The following is a 21,553-nucleotide window of genomic DNA, read 5'->3' on the forward strand; positions in this document are numbered from 1 at the left end:
ACCAAAAAATTTAAACTCTTGGTATATTTAGTTTTAATTGTACTCTTTGAAATAACACATAGATAAGGTTTTAAACAATCAAAAGCGTTCTTTTTGTTTTTTTTATTATTTTTTTTTAATTTTAGAGAGAGACAGAGAGTGCATGTGAGCAGGGGAAAGGGGCAGATGGAGAGAGAATCTTAAGCAGGCTCTGTACCTACGTGGGGCTTGATCCAACGACTCTGGGATCACGACCTGAGCTAAAGTCAAGAGTTGGATGGATGCTCAACCGAGTCACCCTAGCGCCCCCAAAAACATTCTTTTAAATACTTTATAGTTTAAATACTTCGTATTGACAGACACATGTTTAGAGAAAGCCTTTTTTTTAAAAAGTCACATTTCAATTGGTATTGTTCTTATTGATATGTCCTATGACCTAGGAATAATAGGGTTTTTTTTTTATGTTTGTTTGTTTATTTTTGAGAGAGAGAGAGGGAGGGGGGAGGGAGAGAAAAAGAATGAGAGAGAGAAAGAATGAGAGAGAGAGAGAGAGAGAGAGAGAGAGAGAGAGAACAAACTTGTGCATGTGAACAGGGGAAGGGCAGAGAAAGGAGACACAGAATCCCAAGCTGGCTCCATGCTGTCAGTGCAGAGCCTGATACAAGGCTCAAACTCACCAACCGCAAGATTAAGACCGGAGCAGAAATCAAGAGTCGGATGCTTAACTGACTGAGCCACCCAGATGCCCCAAGAATTTTAATACTTATCTCTGAAGTATGTGTCTTCTTTCCCCATACCAGCTATATTTCTTGTCAATGGATCTGGCAGATTATCAGGAAGTGTCACACTTAAACTACCACAGTTATCTCTGCAGGACAACCAGTAGCAGTCAGTACATGTTTGTCTTTTTCTTAACGTAGTTTCCATTTATTATACTTAGGTTAATCTTTTATAGTCTTAGAGTGGCTGAGGATAGAATCCCATTTGTCTTAACATTCCCGATTTATGTCACTCTGTGTAATCTGGAAAATGATTTGGTGCTCTTTATCAAAATTCTGATTTCCAGCAATGGAAAACTTGTTTGACAGTAAATTTTTAAAACTTGCAAATTAGAGAAGTTCCATAATAGGATAAAAAATTATTCTTCAAATAAGGGGGATGATGTTTATATATGCTAATTTTATTTAAAAAAACCTTTCCTTATATCCAACACTCTTAGAGTTCCTCATTATAGTTTCGCTCTCCTGAAGTATTTCTAGCCATTCATGTTGAAGATGTGGTTTCACTTCTTAGTATTTCTACACTAAAGATTTTAGAAAGAGTAAAGATGACCTTCACTTTGCATCATACATCTAATCCACAAATGTCTGTGGGTAAAGAGTACATACTTGATTGAATTGCATCTTCAGTGTATAAGCAAGTGTGCTAAGTTAGGGAATTATATGTATTTATTCCTTTAAAACAAGAAAAGGCCTTTTGCAAGATAAACAATGTTTCATACTTACATAAGGTGAAATGATAAGTACTTACTCATTTCTGCCAGTTTCTGTTGAAATTTGGATTCCCCTGGGAGATGTTTACTGCAGATTTAAAAAAGACAAAACATTTCACATGAATACAGATAAACGGAAAACTCAAATTTTTAATAACTATGGTGATTTCAACGACTTACTTCACACTCTTAGTGAGTGACTTTTAATTTCAACAGTTTATAAACAAAAAACATCTAAAATATAACCATCACAAATTTAGAACCTTTTTGTATTTTGTCAGTGAGTCTTACAAAACACAGTAAATATTTTTCAAGAGTAAGCACTTAAAAAGTCTAATGTTAATCATAACAAATTTTTATTAATAGCTTTATAAAAAAACATGAAAAAACATCAGATTGCTAGTAGCCGATATTTTCAATGACTTTCAGTAGGCAGTACATGATTTATATGGTGCTTTTAACTTTGGGATACATTCCTACCGATTTTGAGCAATGTTCACAACTTCCAAATGAAATTGGCATAAAAGGGCCTGGTGGAAGTCAGGAGCACAGCTGCACTCGGGCTTCTCCACAGGACCATTTCAAACCTGTTCCTACCTTCCGTCTGCTTCATCTGATGCTTCAATATCAAAGCGTAGTTTTTTCAGCGGTTTAGGAGGGTTGCCTCCTTCAGCACTTCTTTTGAGCACACGGTCACTGTTACACACCATCTGATTTATTTTCTGGAACTTCTCAGAAGTCTACAAATTACAGAATTCTTTATTTTAAATCATTAAATGCCAGAATCTTGCAGTCAGCAACCTTTAACTGTAGTCTGAGGGGTGTCAAAAATCAGCTGGGGTAATACCTGCATTTTCATTGTCTGCTTTACTGCACCAAATGAGATATGAAAAATCTTAGAATCAGTGTAACTACACTTACCCTGCCCCAATTAAATACCCTCCTGTCTCTCCCCATGAGGCTTCTCGCCTTCCTCCAACAAGTCTGACTTACTCTGAAAATCCTGGTTCCTCATTTTGGGAACCCACCCACACACAAAACCAAGGCTACTTCTCAGAAGTGTGTAAAGTTAGAATGGCTTTCTGGAACCTTATGGGTTTTGTTTGTTTGAGGGCATAACAGGACCAAAGAGACTATCACAAGAGTCTAATAAGAAGTGAAATATCTTTTCAATAATAATTCTGGATTTGCTTTGTGGGTATTATGTAGACAAGTCATATAGTTTATATATTTTAAACCATTACTGATAACAATATTTACTGAAATGCGAATTCATTAAGTTTTTAAATAAAAATTCAAATATCAAACGACTTTGAGCCCATTCATTATTACTGGAGATGATTTGCGATATACATCTCTTGAGGGAGAATCCTGTCACAGCAAAGTAAAGAAAGCTCTGGTAATAAGTACCGAAGGGGACACAATAACTTATTTCATCCAAGGGACAAACACACGGAAAAATTCTATTTCTTATATGTCTAATTTAGAACTGGAGCAGGCGATTACCTCAGGGATGTGTATGAACGTGTTCATCTGAACTAAAAAATGAAGTCAGACTGTTGATAGAAATATTAAGTCTGACTGATCTGACAGTGAGGATTAGCTCTGTTAATTAAGCTTTACTTTCCAAAAATTAAATGAGGTAATTTTCTAAAAACTAAATGCAAAAACAAGTTTAGATGGAAAATATATTTAGAGCACATCCTGTGTACATATCAAATTTATGATAAGATTTTTAGTTATCAGCTTTAAAGTATATAAGTACCTGTAACATTTTCTCAATTCTTTTAGAGGTTACAGCAAGCAGAAAAGTTTGAGGACCCCCTACTCTATTCGGATCCAGATCCAACTCTTCCTATGTGGTCCCACATCTCTTTTGTGAAGCCTGATAGCTATACCCTAACTTGAGCTCAATACCACAGCATTTACTACTTGCAACATATGTTTTAACACTCAGTCTTTTAGTATACAAGCCACCATCCTTCTCTAGTTATTTCATTTGAGGCAGTGGGTAGGCAGACTCTAGAATGGCACTCATGAATCCCCACCTCCTAGTTTCTACACGCTTGTGTAATACTCCCTTCTCTGAGTGTGTGGATTGGACCTAGTGTTACCTTGCTTCTGACAAAAATATGACAAAAGTGATGGAATATCACTTTCAATATTAGTCACAAAAAGACTGTGACTTCCATTTTGCTCTATACCTCTCTCTTTCTTCTTGCTCCGAGGGAAGCAGGATGCCATGTTGTAATGAGTGGCTCCATGTAGAGGCTCAAGTGACAAGGAACTGATGGCTTAGAAAAATCTATGTAATGTATTATATAATTTCAAAGGATGTTTAAAAAACCACTTTGAAATTCACCAATTAGGAGTATAATTTGAAATTAAATGTGATTTGAAAATAAATCTATTTTTCTTTCTTTCTTTCTAAATTCTATGCAATATGCATTGATGAGGTGTTTGAATAATAGCATTTGTTAATTCAAGTTAACAGAAATCTGCAATTTCTTTTATAGTTACAATGCATGCTCCTGTATTTTACAGAAAGAAAATACTCACCCCAAATGATTCACCAATTGATACTAAGATTCTGTCAAGATAAAATACAAATTAGTAATGAAAATCATATATAACTGTGCAGAGATGAACATACATCATTCTAAGCTATTAGAAATACCAAATCAAAAGTTTGCTCTACCCCAGAACCACAACAAAATTATAGTCATCAGTGGCTTATTCTAACAATGCTACTCTAATCATACACTGAACTGGTCTCTTAGATTTTTAAAGAACTACATGACTGAAAGACTATATTCTGCCACTGTCCACATTTAAAGAAGATAAAGGAAAATTTTAATTTATCCATATTTAATTCTCATAAATCAGTGCGTAAGATAACAATTAAAATTTCTTTCACATTTTCTCATTAAAAATTTGCCTAACATTTGGCAAAAACTTATAGTATTAAATAATCAGTATTCGAATTAAGATTTCTACTGATATAAAGTCTGTCATATATCTTAGAATCAGAAATCTCTATTAGTCTGTCCTTGTTTGAACCATATAATTTATGTTCTTTTGTTTTTGTCTGAGTATAGTTGACACATTATGGGTACACTAGTTTCAGGTGTATAACACAGTGATTCAACAAGTTTATACATTATGCTATACTCACTACAAGCTTAGCTACTGTTTGTCACTATGTATTGCTATTACAGTATCACAGACTATCATCACTAGTGTCACTACACATGCTGTACCTTTTATTCCCACGATTTACTTATTCTGTAACAGGAAGCCTGTATCTCCCACTCCCCTTCACTCATTTTGCCCATCCCATAACTCCCTCCCCTCTGGCAACCGCCAGTTTGTTCTCTGTATTTATAGGTCTGATTCTGATTTTTGTTTATTCTTTTCTTTCTTTTTTTTAGATTTCACTTATGAGTGAAATCATGTGGTATTTGTTTTTCTCTGACTTATTTCACTTAGCAGAGTATCTTCTAGGTCCATCCATGTTGTCTCAAATGGCATAATCTTGTACTTTTTAACTGCTGCATAATATTCCCTTGTACATATATACCACATCCTCTTTATCCATTCATACATGAATGGACACTTAGGTTGCTTCCATATCTTAGATATTGTAAATAATGCTGCAGTAAACATACAGGAGAACATATCTTTTAGAATAAGTGTTTTAATTTTCTTGGATAAGTACCCAATAGTGGAATCATATGGTATTTCTATTTTTAAGTTTTTGAAAAAGCCTCCACACTGTTTTCCGTCATTGGCTGTACCAGTTTTACATCCCCAGCAACAGTGTACGAAGGTTCCTTTTTCTCCATATCCTCACCAACACTTGTTATTTCTTGTCTTTTTGATTCTAGTCATTTTACAAGTGTGCTATCTCACTATGGTTGATTTGCATTCCCCTGATGATTAGTGATTTTGAGTATCTTTTTGTGTATCTGTTGGCCATCTATACATCTTCTTTGGAAAAATGTATATTCAGAGTCTCTGCTCACTTTTTTAATTCAATTGTTTATTTGCTATTGAGTTGTATGAGCTCTTTATAAATTTTGAGTATTAACTCTTTTTCAGATATATGGTTTCAAATATTTTCTCCCATTCATTAGCTTGCCTTTTCATTTTATCGATGGTTTCCTTTGCTGTTCAGAAGCTTTTTATTTTGATATAGTTCCACTTGTTTATTTTTGCTTTTGTTTCCCTGGTTTTGAAGACATATTGAGAAAAAAAAATGTTGCTACAGCTGATGTCAGAGAAATTACTGTCTATGATCTCTTCTAAGAGTTTTATGGTTTCAGGTCTCACATCATTTTGGTCTTAATCCATTTTGAGGTTACTTTTGTGTAAGGTATTAAAAAGTGGTCCACTTTCATTCTTTTACACGTAGCCGTCCAGTGTTCCCAGCACCATGTATTGAAGAGTTGGTCTTTTCCCCACTGTATGTTCTTTCCTTCTCTGTCATAGATTGACCATATAATCGTTGATTTATTTCTGGGATATTTTGTTCCATTGATCAATGTGTTTATTTTTGTGCTAGTACCATGCTGTTTTGATTACTACAACTTTGTCGTAATTATGACATTGAAACCTTTCTTGAAATCTGGGATTGTGACATTTCCAGTTTTATTCTTTTTTTTTTTAATATTTATTTTTTGGGAGAGTGCAAGTGGGGGAGGGGCAGAGAGAGGAAGACAGAGAATCCGAAGAGGGCTCTACGCTGACAGTCTGGCAGCAGTGTGCCTGATGTGTGGCTCGAACTCACAAACCACAAGATCATGATCTGAGCCAAAGACAGACACTCAACCTACTGAGCCACCCAGGTGCCCCTGTTCTTTTTCAAGGTTGCTTTGGTTATTCAGGGGTCTTTTGCGGTTCCATACAAACTTTGTATTATATGTTCTAGACTGTGAAAAATGCTATTGATATACGGATAGGGATTGCATTGAATCTGTAGATTGCTTTGGGTAGTATGGTCATTTTAACAATATTAATTCTTCTAAGCCATGAGCATGGAATATATTTGCATTTGTTTGTGTCATCCTCCATTTCTTTCATGTTTTATAGTTTTCAGATACACATCTTTCACCTCTTTGGTTAAGTTTATTCCTAGGTATTTTATTCTTTTTTGGTGCAACTGTAAATAGTGTTGTTTTCTTAATTTCCCTTTCTGCTACTTCAGTATTAGTGTATAGAAATGCAACAGATTTCTGTATGTTAATTTTATATCCTACAACTTTACTGAATTCACTTATTCTAGTAGTTTTTTCGTGGAGTCTTCAGGATTTTCTATGTACAGTATCATGTCATCTGCAAACAGTGACAGTTTAACTTCTTCTTGACCACTATGGATGCCTTTCATTTTTTTTCTTCCCTGATTGCTATGGGTGAAGCTTCTAGTACTATGTTAAGTAAAAGTGATGAGAGTGAAAATCCTTTGTCTTACTCCTGATCTTAGAGAAAAAGCTCAGTTTCTCATTATGATGTTATCATGTGGTATGTATCATGTTATCTGTTGGGTTTTTCATATATGGCCTTATTATGTGGAGGTATGTTCCCTCTAACACCACTTTGTTGAAAGTTTTTTATCATGAGTGATGTTGAATTTTGTCAATGCTTTTTCTGGGTCTACTGAGATTATCATATGATTTTTATCCTTTGTTTTGTTGATGCACTGCACAATGTTGATTGATTTGTAAATATCAAACCACCCTTGCACCCCTGGAATAAATCCTACTTGCTCGTGGTTAATGATATTTTTGATATGTTGTTGAATGTGATTTGTTAATATGTTGTCAAGGATTTTTGTATCTATGTTCATCAGGGATACTGGCCTGTAGTTTTCTTTCTTTGTGGGGACTTTGTCTGGTTTTGGTTATCAGATCAGGATAATTCTGGCCTTGTAGAATGCATTTGGAACCTTTCCTGCCATTTCCATTTTTTTGGAATAGTTTGAGGAGAATAGGTATTAATTCTTCTTTAAATGTCTGGTAGAATTCATCTATTAACGCATCTGGACTGGACGTTTATTTTTTGGTAGTTTTTTGATTACTGATCCAATTTCATTACTAGTAATCAGTCTGTCCAGATTTTCTATTTGTTCCTGATTCAGTTTTGGAAAATGGTATGTTTCCATGAATTTATCTATTTCTGCAAGGTCATCCAATTTGTTGGTATACAATTTTTTGTAGTAGTCTCTTAGATTCCTTCATAATTCTGTGGTGTCAGCTGTTACTTCCCTTTCCTTTCTGATTTTATTTACTTGGGTCCTTTGTCTCTTTTTCTTGATGAGTCTAGCTAAGGGATAATCAATTTTGTTTATCTTCTCAAAGAACCAGCTCTTGGTTTTGTTAACTTTCTTCTTTTTAGTCTCTACATCATTTATTTCTGTTGTGATCTTTATTATTTCCTTTCTTCTACTCACCTTGGGCTTTGTTGTTCGTCTTTTTCTAGTTCATTTAGGTGTAAGGTTTATTGTTTATTTGAGCTTTTCTGGCTTCTTGAAGTGGGCCTGTATTGCTATATATTTTCCTCTTAGAACTCTTTCACTGCATCCCAAAGATTCTTAGACTATTGTGTTTTCATTTTCATTTCTCTCCATGAATCTGTTTCTTCTTTGATTGTTTTGTTGGCCCAGTGGTTATTTAGTATCATGTTGTTTAGTCTCCACGTGTTTGTGTTTTTTCCAGTTTTTTTCTTGTGATTTATTTCTAGTTTCATACTGCTGTGATCATAAAAGATGCATGGTATGATTTCAATTCTCTTAAATTTATTGAAGCTTGTTTTGTGTCTCACATGTGATGTATCCTGGAGAATGTTCTATGTGCACTTGACAGTAATATTTTTTTTTGTTTTTGGATTGAATATTATGTCCACCTGTTCCAAAGTGTCAAAGACACTGTCTCCTTATTGATTTTCTGCCTGAATGATCTATTCACTGATATGAAGAGGAGTGTTAAAGTCCCTTACTATTACTGTACTACCATCAATTTCTCCCTTTATGTTCATTAGTATGTGCTTTATGTATTTAAGTGCTCTAATACATGTGTTGGGTACACAGATATTTACAACTGTTACATCCTCTTGTTGGACTGCTTTATCATTCTGTAATGCCCTTCTTTGTCTCTAATTACAGTCTTTGTTTTGAAGTCTATTTTGTCTCGTATAAGTACTGCTGATGTTTTGCCTTTTTTTTTTTTGCTTCCATTTACATGGTGAATGTTTTTCCATCCCTTTACTTTCAATTTGTATGTGTCTTTATGTCTAAGATGAGTCTCTTATAGCCAGCATACAGAAGGGTCTTGTATTTTTATCCATTCCACCACCCTCTCTCTTTTGATTGAAGCATTCAGGCTATTTACATTTAAAGTTATTATTGATAGGTATGTATTTATTGCTATTTTGTTCCTTGTTTAATGGTTGTTTTGTAGTTCTTCTCTGTTCCTTCTTCTCTTGCTTTGTGACTGAATAGTGTTATATTTGGCTTTCTTTCTATTTTTTGTGTATATATCATAGGTTTGGGGTTTTGTGGTTGCCATGAGTGAACCATATAACTTGTTTTTAATAATAAAGCTGAAGAACAGCATTAGCCTGACATAACAAGGATATAATAATATGCACATGAGACTAATCATATGCACATGGGACTAATAGATTTTATTGTCCTACAGTTCCTTGATAAGTGGCCATCATTCTATATATATTTGATTAAGCAGAATACCTAAATATGCTGGATAAGTAGAGTATTAAGATGCTCTCTTAGGGTGCCTGGGGTGGCTCAGTCGGTTGGGCATCCGACTTTGGCTCAGGTCATGATCTCGCTGTTCATGAGTTCAAGCCCCGCATCGGGGTCTGTGCTGACAGTTCAGAGCCTGGAGCCTACTTTTGATTCTGTGTCTGCCTCTCTCTCTGCCCCTCCCCTGCTCATGCTGTGTCTCTGTCTCTCAAAAATAAATAAATGTAAAAAAAAATTTTTAAAAAGATGCTCTCTTAATGCCTGACAAATGATTTATCTAAAACTTTAAGAATGTGAATTTTTTGCTAACGAACCTCAACCCAGAAATGATTTTACTAAACTCAGCAAACAGCCATCATCATAAGTATAATATGGATCAATTCTCATTACCTAAGTATACATTTTCATGTGGCAGTGTGGGACTGTAAATTAAACAGGCACAGTGCAGCATGTTAGGAACTTACAACACAATTTGTAGGTATCAGTACACAGATACTATAAGAACATCAAATAAAATATGGTACAAAGTGCATGAGAGCATTTATATCATTTGCCAATTATTTTCTACTTTATCTCTTCCTGTAGAGTTTGAGATTTTTACCATGAGTGTGCATTACTTACGTAATTAAACACCCCACACAAATGTTTTCTCAAGGGTTAAGAGTTTCTCCCTGTTTTTCTTGCCCATTAAGTACAACTATATGAGCTGACAATTTGGGGAGATGAGACTACATTAACTATACTTCCTAATCTGCCTACCACTCTACAAATTAAGTCAGTTTCAAACTGCCCATGATAACATATAATAAGTCAATGGAAGCACTTCAAAGCCAGAAAGCACTTGTGGTTGGATGTAGAAGATGATATAATGATTTGTAGTTGCACAGAACCTTTCATCTAGGAATTTAAAACAGCTTCATACTCATCATCTCCCTGATAGACAGCACCCTTCCATAGAAGCCCTGACACCTGCCCCAAGTAATGTAAGGAAACTGCAGGCAGAATTAAGAATGGACTTCTAAAGACTTAATTTACAGTCATCTACATTTAATCAGTCATCTACATTTTAACAACAAAGCAAGACGAACAAGTTCACTGAGCTTATAGGACATTCAATAAATCTACAGAATAAAAATTCTTAACTGAAAGTAATCCACTTTGCTTAGCAGATTGTCTACTTGCAAAAATATGAAAGTGATTTTAAACTTATTACAAAAGTTGTTCTCTGTTCACAAAAAATAGATCCCAGCAACCAGAAAGGTTGATGACTAAATTTGCAAAACCATTTAAGTAAACATTATTTATCTTTCTACCAAATTCTTGCCATGTCACTTAATATAAATTGTCATTCATTTTAAATGAAGAAAGCTTTATATTTTTGTGCTTGGGTCAAAACAATCTCCTCTTATTCTTTGCCCCTTCCCTAAAGAGAAAACACAAACCTCGATCTTGGAGTCATTTTTGTTGGTGTTGGCACACCTTCTGAAATTTTATATGGATTCTTCAGGGGTGATATATAGATGTTTCCCCCAGGAATTCGTAAAGGTGAACTAGAAAACTTGTAAGGACTTCGAGGAATGTGAGGTATTGGTGACAAAGTCGGGGGCTAAGGCAAAAACAAAAAGTAGATTATTTTTTTAATGTTTGAATGAGATCCATTGTTTTATAAATAGAGTTTCCCAGTCAAAGGATACTTCCGACATACCCTGGTAGAAGCATACTGCAAAATATTTGTTTTAAGTCTCTGCATGAAGACTGAGTTATAGAATACTATAATGGAATCATACTCCTCTTCTCTGATCAAAACTCGTTTGAATGTCTGAGGAAGAAGAATAAAAACAACTGTTAAATGAATTTAGAAATTTATCTCTTTAGATTTTCTTTATAAATAATTCATAATATGTTTGAACAGTAAGAATCACATACTATGTAGTAAAAAATCACCTGAAAAAGCCTTCTTAGGTTTAGATTATAGCTGCTCTACCAGAAGTGAAATGTGATGCATTTTTTTTAAAGTTTGTTTATTTACTTTGAGATAGAGAGAAAGAAAGAGAAAGAGAGAAAGAGAAAGAAAAAGAAAAAGAGTTGGGGAGGGAGGGAGGAAAAGAGAGAATCCTGAGCAGGTTCTGCCCTGTCAGCACAGAGCCCAATGTGGGGCTTGAACTCATGAACTATGAGATCATGACCTGAGCCGAAACCAAGAGCTGGACACTTAATTGACTGAGCCACCCAGGCGCCCTGAAACATCACAGATATTTTTTATGTATATATACATGTAAAGTTTATTACAAATATTCCTCTTTGTTGGAGGGATACAGTATTCCTTATTAACTTTAAAATACAAATTTGGATATTAAAATGTCTTAACTTTCCAATTCCATTTTAGTTACAAATAATTAATAACATAAAAGTAAAAAATTGACAGGTGAATTTATATAATAAGGTCAGAATATATGGTCTAATTAATGACTTAAGTTATCTATATTATGGATATGGATATATCTAAAATCTTACCATGGAAGGTTACTTACCTCCTGAACAGCATGAGGAAGATCCTTGTATGCTGTTACAATGATTTTGAATTTAAGGTCTATATTCTTCACTTTGCAAATGCCATACATGGAACACATCATAATCTAGTAAATCAATGTAATATAAAAATATCAGAATTTTGTTACATAGTTGTGTTCTACAGAGTACTCTGTTATCTTTCTTTTAGCTTCAAAAAAAAAAAACGGAAGCTTAAGTTCCTATAGGATTACTTTTTTCTAATCCTGAGCCCAGTTTGAAAGTTGATGTGAAGTGTTTAGCCCAAATTGTGTTTAAGGGACAAAATGCAAATAGCCAAATCTCAATTATTAGAATTGATCATCTGGTTTGTAAATAACTCTAACCTTCACCTGTTACTTACATTTTTCCCAGAAAAGCTGAAACTCGAATGAGTTAACTGTGTAACTAGCACTTAAAAAGAAAAAAAGCCAGTTGTGTAAAAGGTTCAAACTATCAGATAAAATAATACTGAATACATTTGGTGATAGTGGTAAGGGGACTTTCTAGCAAGGGGCAGGAGAGAGTCTTTGTATTGTAGATAATGTTCCTGATTTGGAGGCAGGTTATGCAGGTGAGTTCAGCTGATGAATCTGCATTAAGATGTATCCTGATGATACATGGATGTTTCTATATGCATATTATATTTCAATAAAAAAATTTAATATAAAAATTAGATTAGAAATTATTCTCTATGAACTTAAAAATCAAACTTTATTCATTTGCATGAATTTTATTGCCAAATTTAAGTATTCATATCTCTGCAACATTCTTGCTTATATATACTATCGCTGGGAATATCTATTCACCATCCCTTGTTCAGCAACCTACCAGCCCCAATTCTGGTCTCCCCATTCAGAATGCCATCCAATAACTTCTTTGCTAATTCACATTTTTTTCCTACTTCAGTTCTTTTCCTAAGGTTTCTCTCTGCAAAAATCTTCTTGATTCAAGATACCTAATCTCTTTAGAAACCCTTAGCACTACTGTCTTTCTATATTGTAGAAAAGCAGAACCATAAGGCAATGAGTACCTACTTTTAAAAATCCAACATCCTAGAATTTGTATATCCAAATATTTATTCTCTTGTAAAGTATACATATTTGTAGGTTATACCCTTATACACTAGTGTACCTTTTACTAAAAATATTCTTATTGGGAACATTACTACTGACCTTACAGAAATAAAAGGATTTTAAGGGAACATTATGAACAATTGCATACCAACAAAACAACTATCTAAGATGGACTGGAAAAATTTAAGAAAAGACACAAACTACCAAAACTGACTAAAGAAGAAATAGAAAATATGAGCTTTCATTAATAATAAAAAACTATCCACAAACAAAAGCCCAGGCCTAGATGGCTTCACTGGTGAGTTCTACCAAACATTAAAAAAAAAAAATCAATACCAATTCTTCACAAACTCTTCTGAAATTAGAAGAGGAGGGAACACTTTCCAATTAATTCTGTGAGGTCAGTAGTACTCAAAAACAGACATCAGAGGAGAATTACCATTATCTCTTATGATTACAGATGTAAAAATCCTTAACAAAAACAAGCTGAATCAGCAGCATATCTAATGTGCTATGTGACCAAGTAGGATTCATTCCAGAAATGCAAGGCTGGTTTAACATACTGAAGAATTAATTAATATAATACACCACAATACAATAAAAAGGAAAAAACCCAATGATCATCTCAATAGATACAGAAAAAAGCATTTGAAAAAAGCATTCAATACCCTTTTGTGATAAAAACACTCAATAAACTAAGAATAGATGGGGACTTCCACTACCTGATAAAGGGCATATACAAAAACTCCATAGCTAACAATACATTTAATGGTGGAAGACTGAATGCTTTCCCCTGAGGTCAGGAATAAGACAAGGTTGTCCCCTTTCACCACTTTCATTCAGTACTGTATTGGAGGTTCTATGCCAAAGCAATTTGACAAGTAAATGAAGTAACAGTCATCTAGATTGCAAAGGAAGAAGTAAAACTACCTCTATTTGAAGATATATGAGCTTATATATTGAAAATAGTAAGGAATCCACTAAAAACTCTTACAACTGATAAATTACTTCAGCAAAACTGTAAGATAATATGATTAATATATGAAAATTAATTGTATTTCCATACACTAGCAATGAACAATCCAAATAAGAAATTAAAGAGACAACTTCAGTTACAATAGTGTTAAAAGGAATAAACTACTTAGGTCTAAATTGAATATAACAAATGCAAGACTGTACTCTGAAAACTTAAAAACATTACTGAAAAAATTAAAGAACATCTAAATAAATGGAAAGACATCACATGTTCATGGACTGGAATACTTAATATTGTTAAGATGACAGAGCTGCTCAAACTGATTTATGACTCAGTACAATCCCTATCAAAATTCCAGTTGCCTTCTTTGTACAAATTGACAAGGTGATCCTAAAATTCATACAGAAATGCAAGCTTCAGAACAGCACAACAAATCTTGAAAAAGAAGAGTAAAACTGGGGTATCATGCTTCCCTACAGATCAATGCAGTACAATTAAGAGACCAGAAATGAACTTTTACATATATATAGTTAGTTGATTTTTGACAACTGTCAAGAGGGAAAGAAAAGACTTTTCAAGAAATGGTGCTGGAACAAGCAGTATTCACACACAAAAGAACGAAGTTAGACTCCTATCTCACACCATACAGAAAAATTAACTCAAAAAAAAAAAAAAACAAAGCGTAAGAGCTAGAAGGGGAATTAATCATGTTTATTATTCATTTTCAATTACAAGTGGATTTTTCAGAACATTAAATTGTTCATACTCATTTTTCCCAGGCTCTGAGAAAAATGGAGAAAAATAAGGATAAACCTTGGTGGTCTCTGATTTGGCAATGGTTTTTTAGATATGACACCAAAAGCACTAGCATCAAAAGAAAAAAACAGATAAACTGAACACGATCAAAAATTTTTTTTTTTTTCAACGTTTATTCATTTTTGGGACAGAGAGAGACAGAGCATGAACGGGGGAGGGGCAGAGAGAGAAGGAGACACAGAATCGGAAACAGGCTCCAGGCTCTGAGCCATCAGCCCAGAGCCTGACGCGGGGCTCGAACTCACAGACCGCGAGATCGTGACCTGGCTGAAGTCGGACGCTTAACCGACTGCGCCACCCAGACGCCCCCAAAATTTTTTTATATTAAGTATAATTTATTGTCAAATTGGTTTCCATACAACACCCAGTGGAATATGATCAAAATTTAAAACTTGTGTGCCTCAAAGGACACCATCAAAAAAGTGAAAAAGACAACTCAGAACTGGAAAAAACACTTGCAAATCATATGAAATAAGGGACTTTTATGTAGACAACATGAAGAACCCTTATAAATCAATAATAAATAGACACTCAATTAAAAATTATGTAAATGATCTGAATAGATATTTCTCTAAAGAAGATAAACAAATGGCCAATAAGCACATGAAAAGTGTGTTTAATGTTCAATCAGTATCATTAGCAATTAGGGAAATGAAAACCAAAACCATAAAGAGATATCACTCTATACCCACTAGGATGAGTATAATTAAAAAAGCAAATAAGAAGTTGGTGAGGATGTGGAGAAACTAGAACCTCATACACCGCTGGTAGGAATGTAAAATGGTGTGGGTAAGTTGGAAAATAATCTGGCCAGGCTTCAAAGGTTAAACACAGTTATTATATGACCTGACACCCTGTCAGGTATACATCCAGAAAACTGGAAACATATATCCACACAAAACTTGTACATACATGTTCACAGTAACATTAATCATGGTAGCCAAAAAACAGAAAGTAAATGTACACTAAATGATGAACAGATATATATGATGTGGTATATCCATACAATGAAATATTATTCAGCAATAAAAAGGAATGAAGTACTTATACAAGCTATAACACAGATAAGCAATGAAAACACTATACTAAATAAAAGAAGCCAGACACAAAAGACAACATATTATATGACTGCAATTATTAAAAATGTCCAGAATAGGCAAATCTACAGAGATAGAAAGACTAGTATTGCCTGGGGATGGAGGGAGTGGGGGAACAGGGGGTAAGTACTTAAGGGTATGGTGTTTCTTTCTGGCATGATAAAAAACTGTTTTAAAAGTGTTTGTGACGATGCTTGCACAACTCCATGAATATACTAAAAACCACTGGGGTGTATACTTTAATTTGTATGGTATGTGAATTACATCTCAGTAAGTTGTTACTAAAAATATATATATATATATTCTTATTATTCGGTACAGAGAAGAAAAATGAAGATGTGAGAGATGGTTCTCTGTAAATTAAATCTTTTAGTCATTAGTTTGTTCATTCATTCAAACAGTAGGCACTGTTTTAGATAAACTTGGGTATTTTTAATAAGTTTTTTAATGTTCATTTATTTTTGAGAGACAGAGAGAGAGACAGAGTGCAAGCAGGTGACGGGCAGAGAGAGGGAGACACAGAATCTGAAGCAGGCTCCAGGCTCTGAGCCGTCAGCACAGACCCTGATGCGGGGCTTGAACTCATGAACAGCGAGATCATGACCTGAGCCGAAGTTAGACGCTTACCCGACAGAGCCACCCAGGTGCCCCCAGATCAAATTGTTCTTAAATTTCATGCTTTTTCCATACTAACATGAAATCTAGTTTACCACAAGACAGAAAAAGTCCACAATAAACGGTTTCTTCAATGATTTGTGTAAACAAGATCTTTTAGGTCATTAAGCAAGTTACTAAAATACTCTCAAGCTCTAAAGCTCTAAGAAGTACAGCAAAATTACAAAAGGTAGCTAACAAGTGCACATATATTAAGTCTGCAAAATTGATTTGGCTTCTCATTTGAATCTAATCTTTTAAGATATCAGTATACAGTTACCAAATAAGTAGGACAAGAGAAGTGAACTACATTATTACCTGATCCAAATGCCTGTCTCTCATGAGTTCATACTCATTTTGCAGTGTGTGCTGAAAAAGGGTCCAGATGATGTGTTCCAGTTCAGGGTGGTCAGACAGAAGGCGTGCACACAGGGTATTTAGTCGAAGATAGGCCAGTCGGTACACTGGAGACATAAGGGGAATTAATCATGTTTATTATTCATTTTCAATTACAAGTGGATTTTTCAGAACATTAAATTGTTATAACCATAACACTGTTAAACAGCACCTTTTTTTCAAGTTTTTATTTAAATTCCAGTTAGTTAACATGTAATATTAGTTCCAGGTGTAGAATTCACTGATTCATTACTTACATGCAACACCCAGCGCTCATCACAAGTGCCCTCCTTAATACCCATCACCTCTTTAAGCCACTCCCTACCTGCCCTTTGGTAACCAACAGCTTGTTGTCTATAGTTAAGAGTTTGTTTCTTGGTTTGCCTCTTTTTTTCCTCTATGTGCATTTGTTTTGTTTTTTAAATTCTACAAATGAGTGAAATCATGGTACCTGTCCTCTGACCAACTTATTTCACTTAGCATAATACTCTCTAGCTCCATCCACATTGTTGCAAATGCCAAGATTTCATCCTTCTTTTTTGTTTTGAGAGAGAGAGGGGGGAGAGAGCATGCAGGCAGGGGAGGGCAGAGGGAGAGGGAGAGGGAGAGGGAGAGGGAGAGGGAGAGAGAGAGAGAGAGAGAGAGAGAGAGAGACAGAGAGAGAGAGAGGAGGGAGTGAGGGAGAGAATCCCAAGCAGTCTCCATGCTCAGCATGGAGCCCAATGTGGGGCTTGAACCCATGAACCATAATAAGATCATGAGCTGAAATCAAGAGTCGAACACTTAACAAACTGGGTCACTCAGGCACCCCAAGATTTCATTGTTTTGGATGGTTAATATTCCATTGTGTGTGTATATATATATGCGCACGTGTGTGTATATACACATATGTATGTATATATGTGTGTGTACACACATACACGTACATACACACATACCACCTCTTCTTTATCCATGGACATTTGGGCTCTTTCCATAATTTGGTTATTGTTGATAATACTGCTATAACCATCAGATAACTGCGTGTTATCCCTTCCAAATTACATTTCTGTATCCTTTGGGTAAATACCTAATAGTGCAATTGCTGGATCATAGGATAATTCTATTTTTAACTTTTTAAGGAATGTCCATACTGTTTTCCAGGGTGGCTGCACCAGTTTGCATTCCCACCAACAGTAAACAGCATTTTAACAGTAACCTCAGCTACCTCCATCACTATTTTCTTTATGAGTTAATAATTCCTAGTCTTAGTGCAGAGCTATGTACATAGAAGGCAAACTAGCCCTTGGATACTAACATAAGATTTATTTAGAGAGTCTATAAAAAATACTACTGGGATACAGGTTTGGAGAAAAGGAATACACAAAATTGAGGGTTTTTTTCCCATCTACTTTATATATTAATGACCTTTGTTTTAATTACACTTTTCAAAGACTCATAAAGTAGTCAGAATTTTTAAGGTAACTACTCTACTTGGTCACACTTTAGCATGCATTAGACTTGCCTTGGAAGGCTTGTTAAAATAAGGATTTTCTTTTTTCTTTTTCTTTTTTTGTTTTGTTTTTTTTTTTGCATGTCCTTCTAGAGTTTCTGATTGAGTATAGTTCTAAATGGAGCCTCAACAAAAATTTTCCTTTCTACAAATTTTCAGGTGAGGTGGATTCTGCTTTTGGGGACCACACTCGCTAACACTGCTCTAACTTAAGGGATATGTTACAATATGCCTATAAAACTCAGTCTATTTCTGACCTGAATAAAATCAGAAAAAGTATTTATCGCAGAGGAATCTGGCTTTTCATGTTCCTTCAGAGAGCTTCAAGTGCGTGTGCACTTGCACACAGAGCTGACCCTTAAACAACATGGGTTTGAACTGTGAGGGTCCATTTATACATGGATTTTTTTTTATAAATACAGGACAGTACTATAAATGTATTTTCCTTATGATTTTTTTAAAGTTTATTTTGAGAGAGACTGAGCATGAGCAGAGGAGACACAGAGAGAGAGAGAGAAAGAGAGAGAGAGAGAGAGAGAGAGAGAGAGACGGAGAGGGAGAAGGAGAGGGAGAGAGAGAGAGACACACAGAGAGAGAGAGAATCTCAAGCTGGCTCTGAAGGGTCAGCGCAGAGCCTGAGGTAGGGGCTCAAACTCATGAAACTGTGAGATCATGACCTAAGCCGAAGTCAAGAGTTGGATGCTTCACTGACTGAGCCACCCAGGCACCCCTGATTTTCTTAATAACACTTTTCTCTAACTTCCTTTATTGTAAGAATACAGTATATAATACATATACAAAATACGTGTCAATTGTTTATGCTGTCGGTGAGACTTCTAGTCAACAGTAGGCTATGAGTAAAGTTTCTGGGGAGTCAAAAGCTGTATGCAGATTTCTGGCTTCATGGGGGATCAGCGCCCCTAACCCCTACATTGTTCAAGGGTCAGCTATACATACACATGCACAGACACAACTGCCCCACCTCATACACACACAGAGAATGCTCTACAACCTAATTACCAGGAAATATGCCTGAACTAGACCACAGCACACTTTAACAGTCTTAACTTTACATACACACCTAAACAGTAGAGGTACTGTCAGGCGCAAACATTTCCAGAAACAAATTTGAAGGCATAACAAACGCGGCAGCAGCAACAATACCAACATCCAACACTTTTTGAGTGCTTACTATGTGCTAAGCCCTGTTTGAAGCATTTATGTGTTAATTCATTTAATTAACTCAAAAACCCTATAAGGTAGATTATTATTATAAAATAGGTTATTATTATCATTTCCACTTTACAGACGAAGCAACTGAAGCACAGAGATAATAGGCGACAAAGTCAAACCTAGTAAGCAGAAGGGCCATGATTTGAACCCAGTCACAGCCAGGTTTCAGAGGTCATGTTCTTGAAAGTAATCATCTACTAACCTTTTTTGTAAAAAAGTGAAAGGGAGGTAGATTTCAATGGCTTCTGAGTCTGGAAGGCTGAGGTTGCTTGTGCCTCTGTGTTTGCAGTAGAATTTACACGTGTAGTTCCTTTTTTCTTTGGGGATCTGATTGGAGAAAGATACCTAGACATATTCAAAGGAAAAGACTTCATTTGAAGTCCGCTAAGAGTCTCTTTCTCTTTCTCTGTCTCTCATGCACACACAAACACAGCTGTACACATGCATCTAAACATATCTATTTAGTTTGTTATTATACATCAAATTCCTTCATTCAGCAAGCTATTTAAATACAAGCTAGAAAAGATACTGCCTAAGAGGAAAACTAAGCTGGTTGTTATAATTTCTAACTATTTTAAGAAATGGCTTTTTCTGGGAGTTACTGCTTTACTGGAAAAAAAATAGACAGCTACATTTGTATATATGCTCAATTTTAATAGTTACAGTGATATTGAGATCATAAAATAACTCTAGCTTAAAAGAATAAGTTATTGACACCAAAATAGTGTTGTCATGTTTCTGATTCTCCTCTTAAAAATGTTGCATTGATAGGGCACCTGGTTGGGTCAGTCAGTTAGAGCATCCAACTCTTGGTTTCAGCTGAGGCCATGATCTCACAGTTCATGGGTTCGAACCCCACATGGAACTCTGCACTGACAGCACACAGCCTGCTTGGGATTCTCTCTCTCTCTCTCTCTCTCTCTCTGTCTCTGTCTCTGTCTCTGTCTCTCTGTCTCTAAGCTAATAAACTTAAAAAAATGTTTCATTGATAACTATGGTTCATATATATGATAAAACTTAAGTTATACACACACATACCACCTAAATTACACAGTACAGAATTCTATCTAATACTTCAGATAACATTATCAAGGAAGATTTATACCTGTATACTAAACATTTCAGGCATAAATCAAGGAAGATATTAGTAAATATTATATCTCAATTTCTGACATTCTACCACTCTTGTGTTACCTTTTATAGGATAATCCAGAGCTACTTTATAATTTTGTCCTGTAGCTGAGAAGTAATTCTGAGCAAGAAGGAGGATTTAAACCTTACTATGGATGCTTCCACTACATATAGTTAACTATAGTTAACTATAGTATTACATATATATATATATATATATATACACATATATATATGTATATATATATAGTTATATTATATATAATATAATATATATATAGTTATATAATATATATAGTTATATTATATATAACTATAGTATTAGTTAACACTACATATGTTAACTAATACACTAAGAAAAGGGAATCACCATAATAATCTTTTAAGTAACAGGGTCTAGTCTACTTCCAATCTTGTATTTCCCTTCAATTCACTAATTCATAATATTGTAGACAAATTTAACTTGGATAGAAGTTAATCTCCCTTGAGTTCTAGGTACAAATATTCAATTACCTACGGGACATCACTACTTGAATCTCAAACTTAAGAAGGCCAAAGGGGAGCTCTTGATTTCTTCCCTCTGTTTTTCCTGTTTCAATAAATGGCTCCATATTACATCCTGTTTCTTAAGTCTAAAATATAGGCGTTATGTTTAATTTCTTCCTCTTCCCAATTCCTCAAACTCAATGCAAAATGAAACCTTATTAAATCTTCCTCTAAAATACATCGTAGATCTTTCCATTTCTTTCTATCTCTACTGATGTATCTTAGACCAAGTCACCTACCTCTCGCACTTGGACTATGGAAATTATCTCCAAACTGGTCTTCCTACTTCTTCTTTACCCTCCTCCAAACCTATCTGCACTTCAAACAGCAGCTAGAAAATGGCTCTTTAAAAATACAAA

General features: G+C 34.8%; 1 protein-coding gene across 5 annotated transcripts in view; it reads right to left on the reverse strand.

Annotated features, from left to right (window-relative positions):
* Positions 1–21,553, reverse strand: part of RB1 (RB transcriptional corepressor 1) — a 178,997-nt gene that overhangs the window by 7,841 nt on the left and 149,603 nt on the right. For 4 of the 5 annotated variants that reach the window (XM_047079672.1, XM_047079691.1, XM_047079663.1 and 1 more), the window contains 8 exons: positions 19,720–19,862; positions 16,715–16,860; positions 11,762–11,866; positions 10,936–11,049; positions 10,673–10,836; positions 4,031–4,061; positions 2,069–2,211; positions 1,510–1,559 (listed from right to left, as the gene is read on the reverse strand). In XM_047079672.1, coding sequence (XP_046935628.1) covers positions 1,510–1,559; positions 2,069–2,211; positions 4,031–4,061; positions 10,673–10,836; positions 10,936–11,049; positions 11,762–11,866; positions 16,715–16,860; positions 19,720–19,862 — 896 coding nt within the window. Of the gene's footprint in view, positions 1–663; positions 848–1,509; positions 1,560–2,068; positions 2,212–4,030; positions 4,062–10,672; positions 10,837–10,935; positions 11,050–11,761; positions 11,867–16,714; positions 16,861–19,719; positions 19,863–21,553 lie in introns of those variants that run through there. The other variant, XM_047079682.1, reaches the window with a different exon arrangement.

This window comes from Lynx rufus, unplaced genomic scaffold (assembly GCF_022079265.1).
Source record: "Lynx rufus isolate CCGP_SWC_20201006 ecotype Redwood Valley unplaced genomic scaffold, mLynRuf1.p SCAF_1, whole genome shotgun sequence".
NCBI lineage: Eukaryota > Metazoa > Chordata > Mammalia > Carnivora > Felidae > Lynx > Lynx rufus.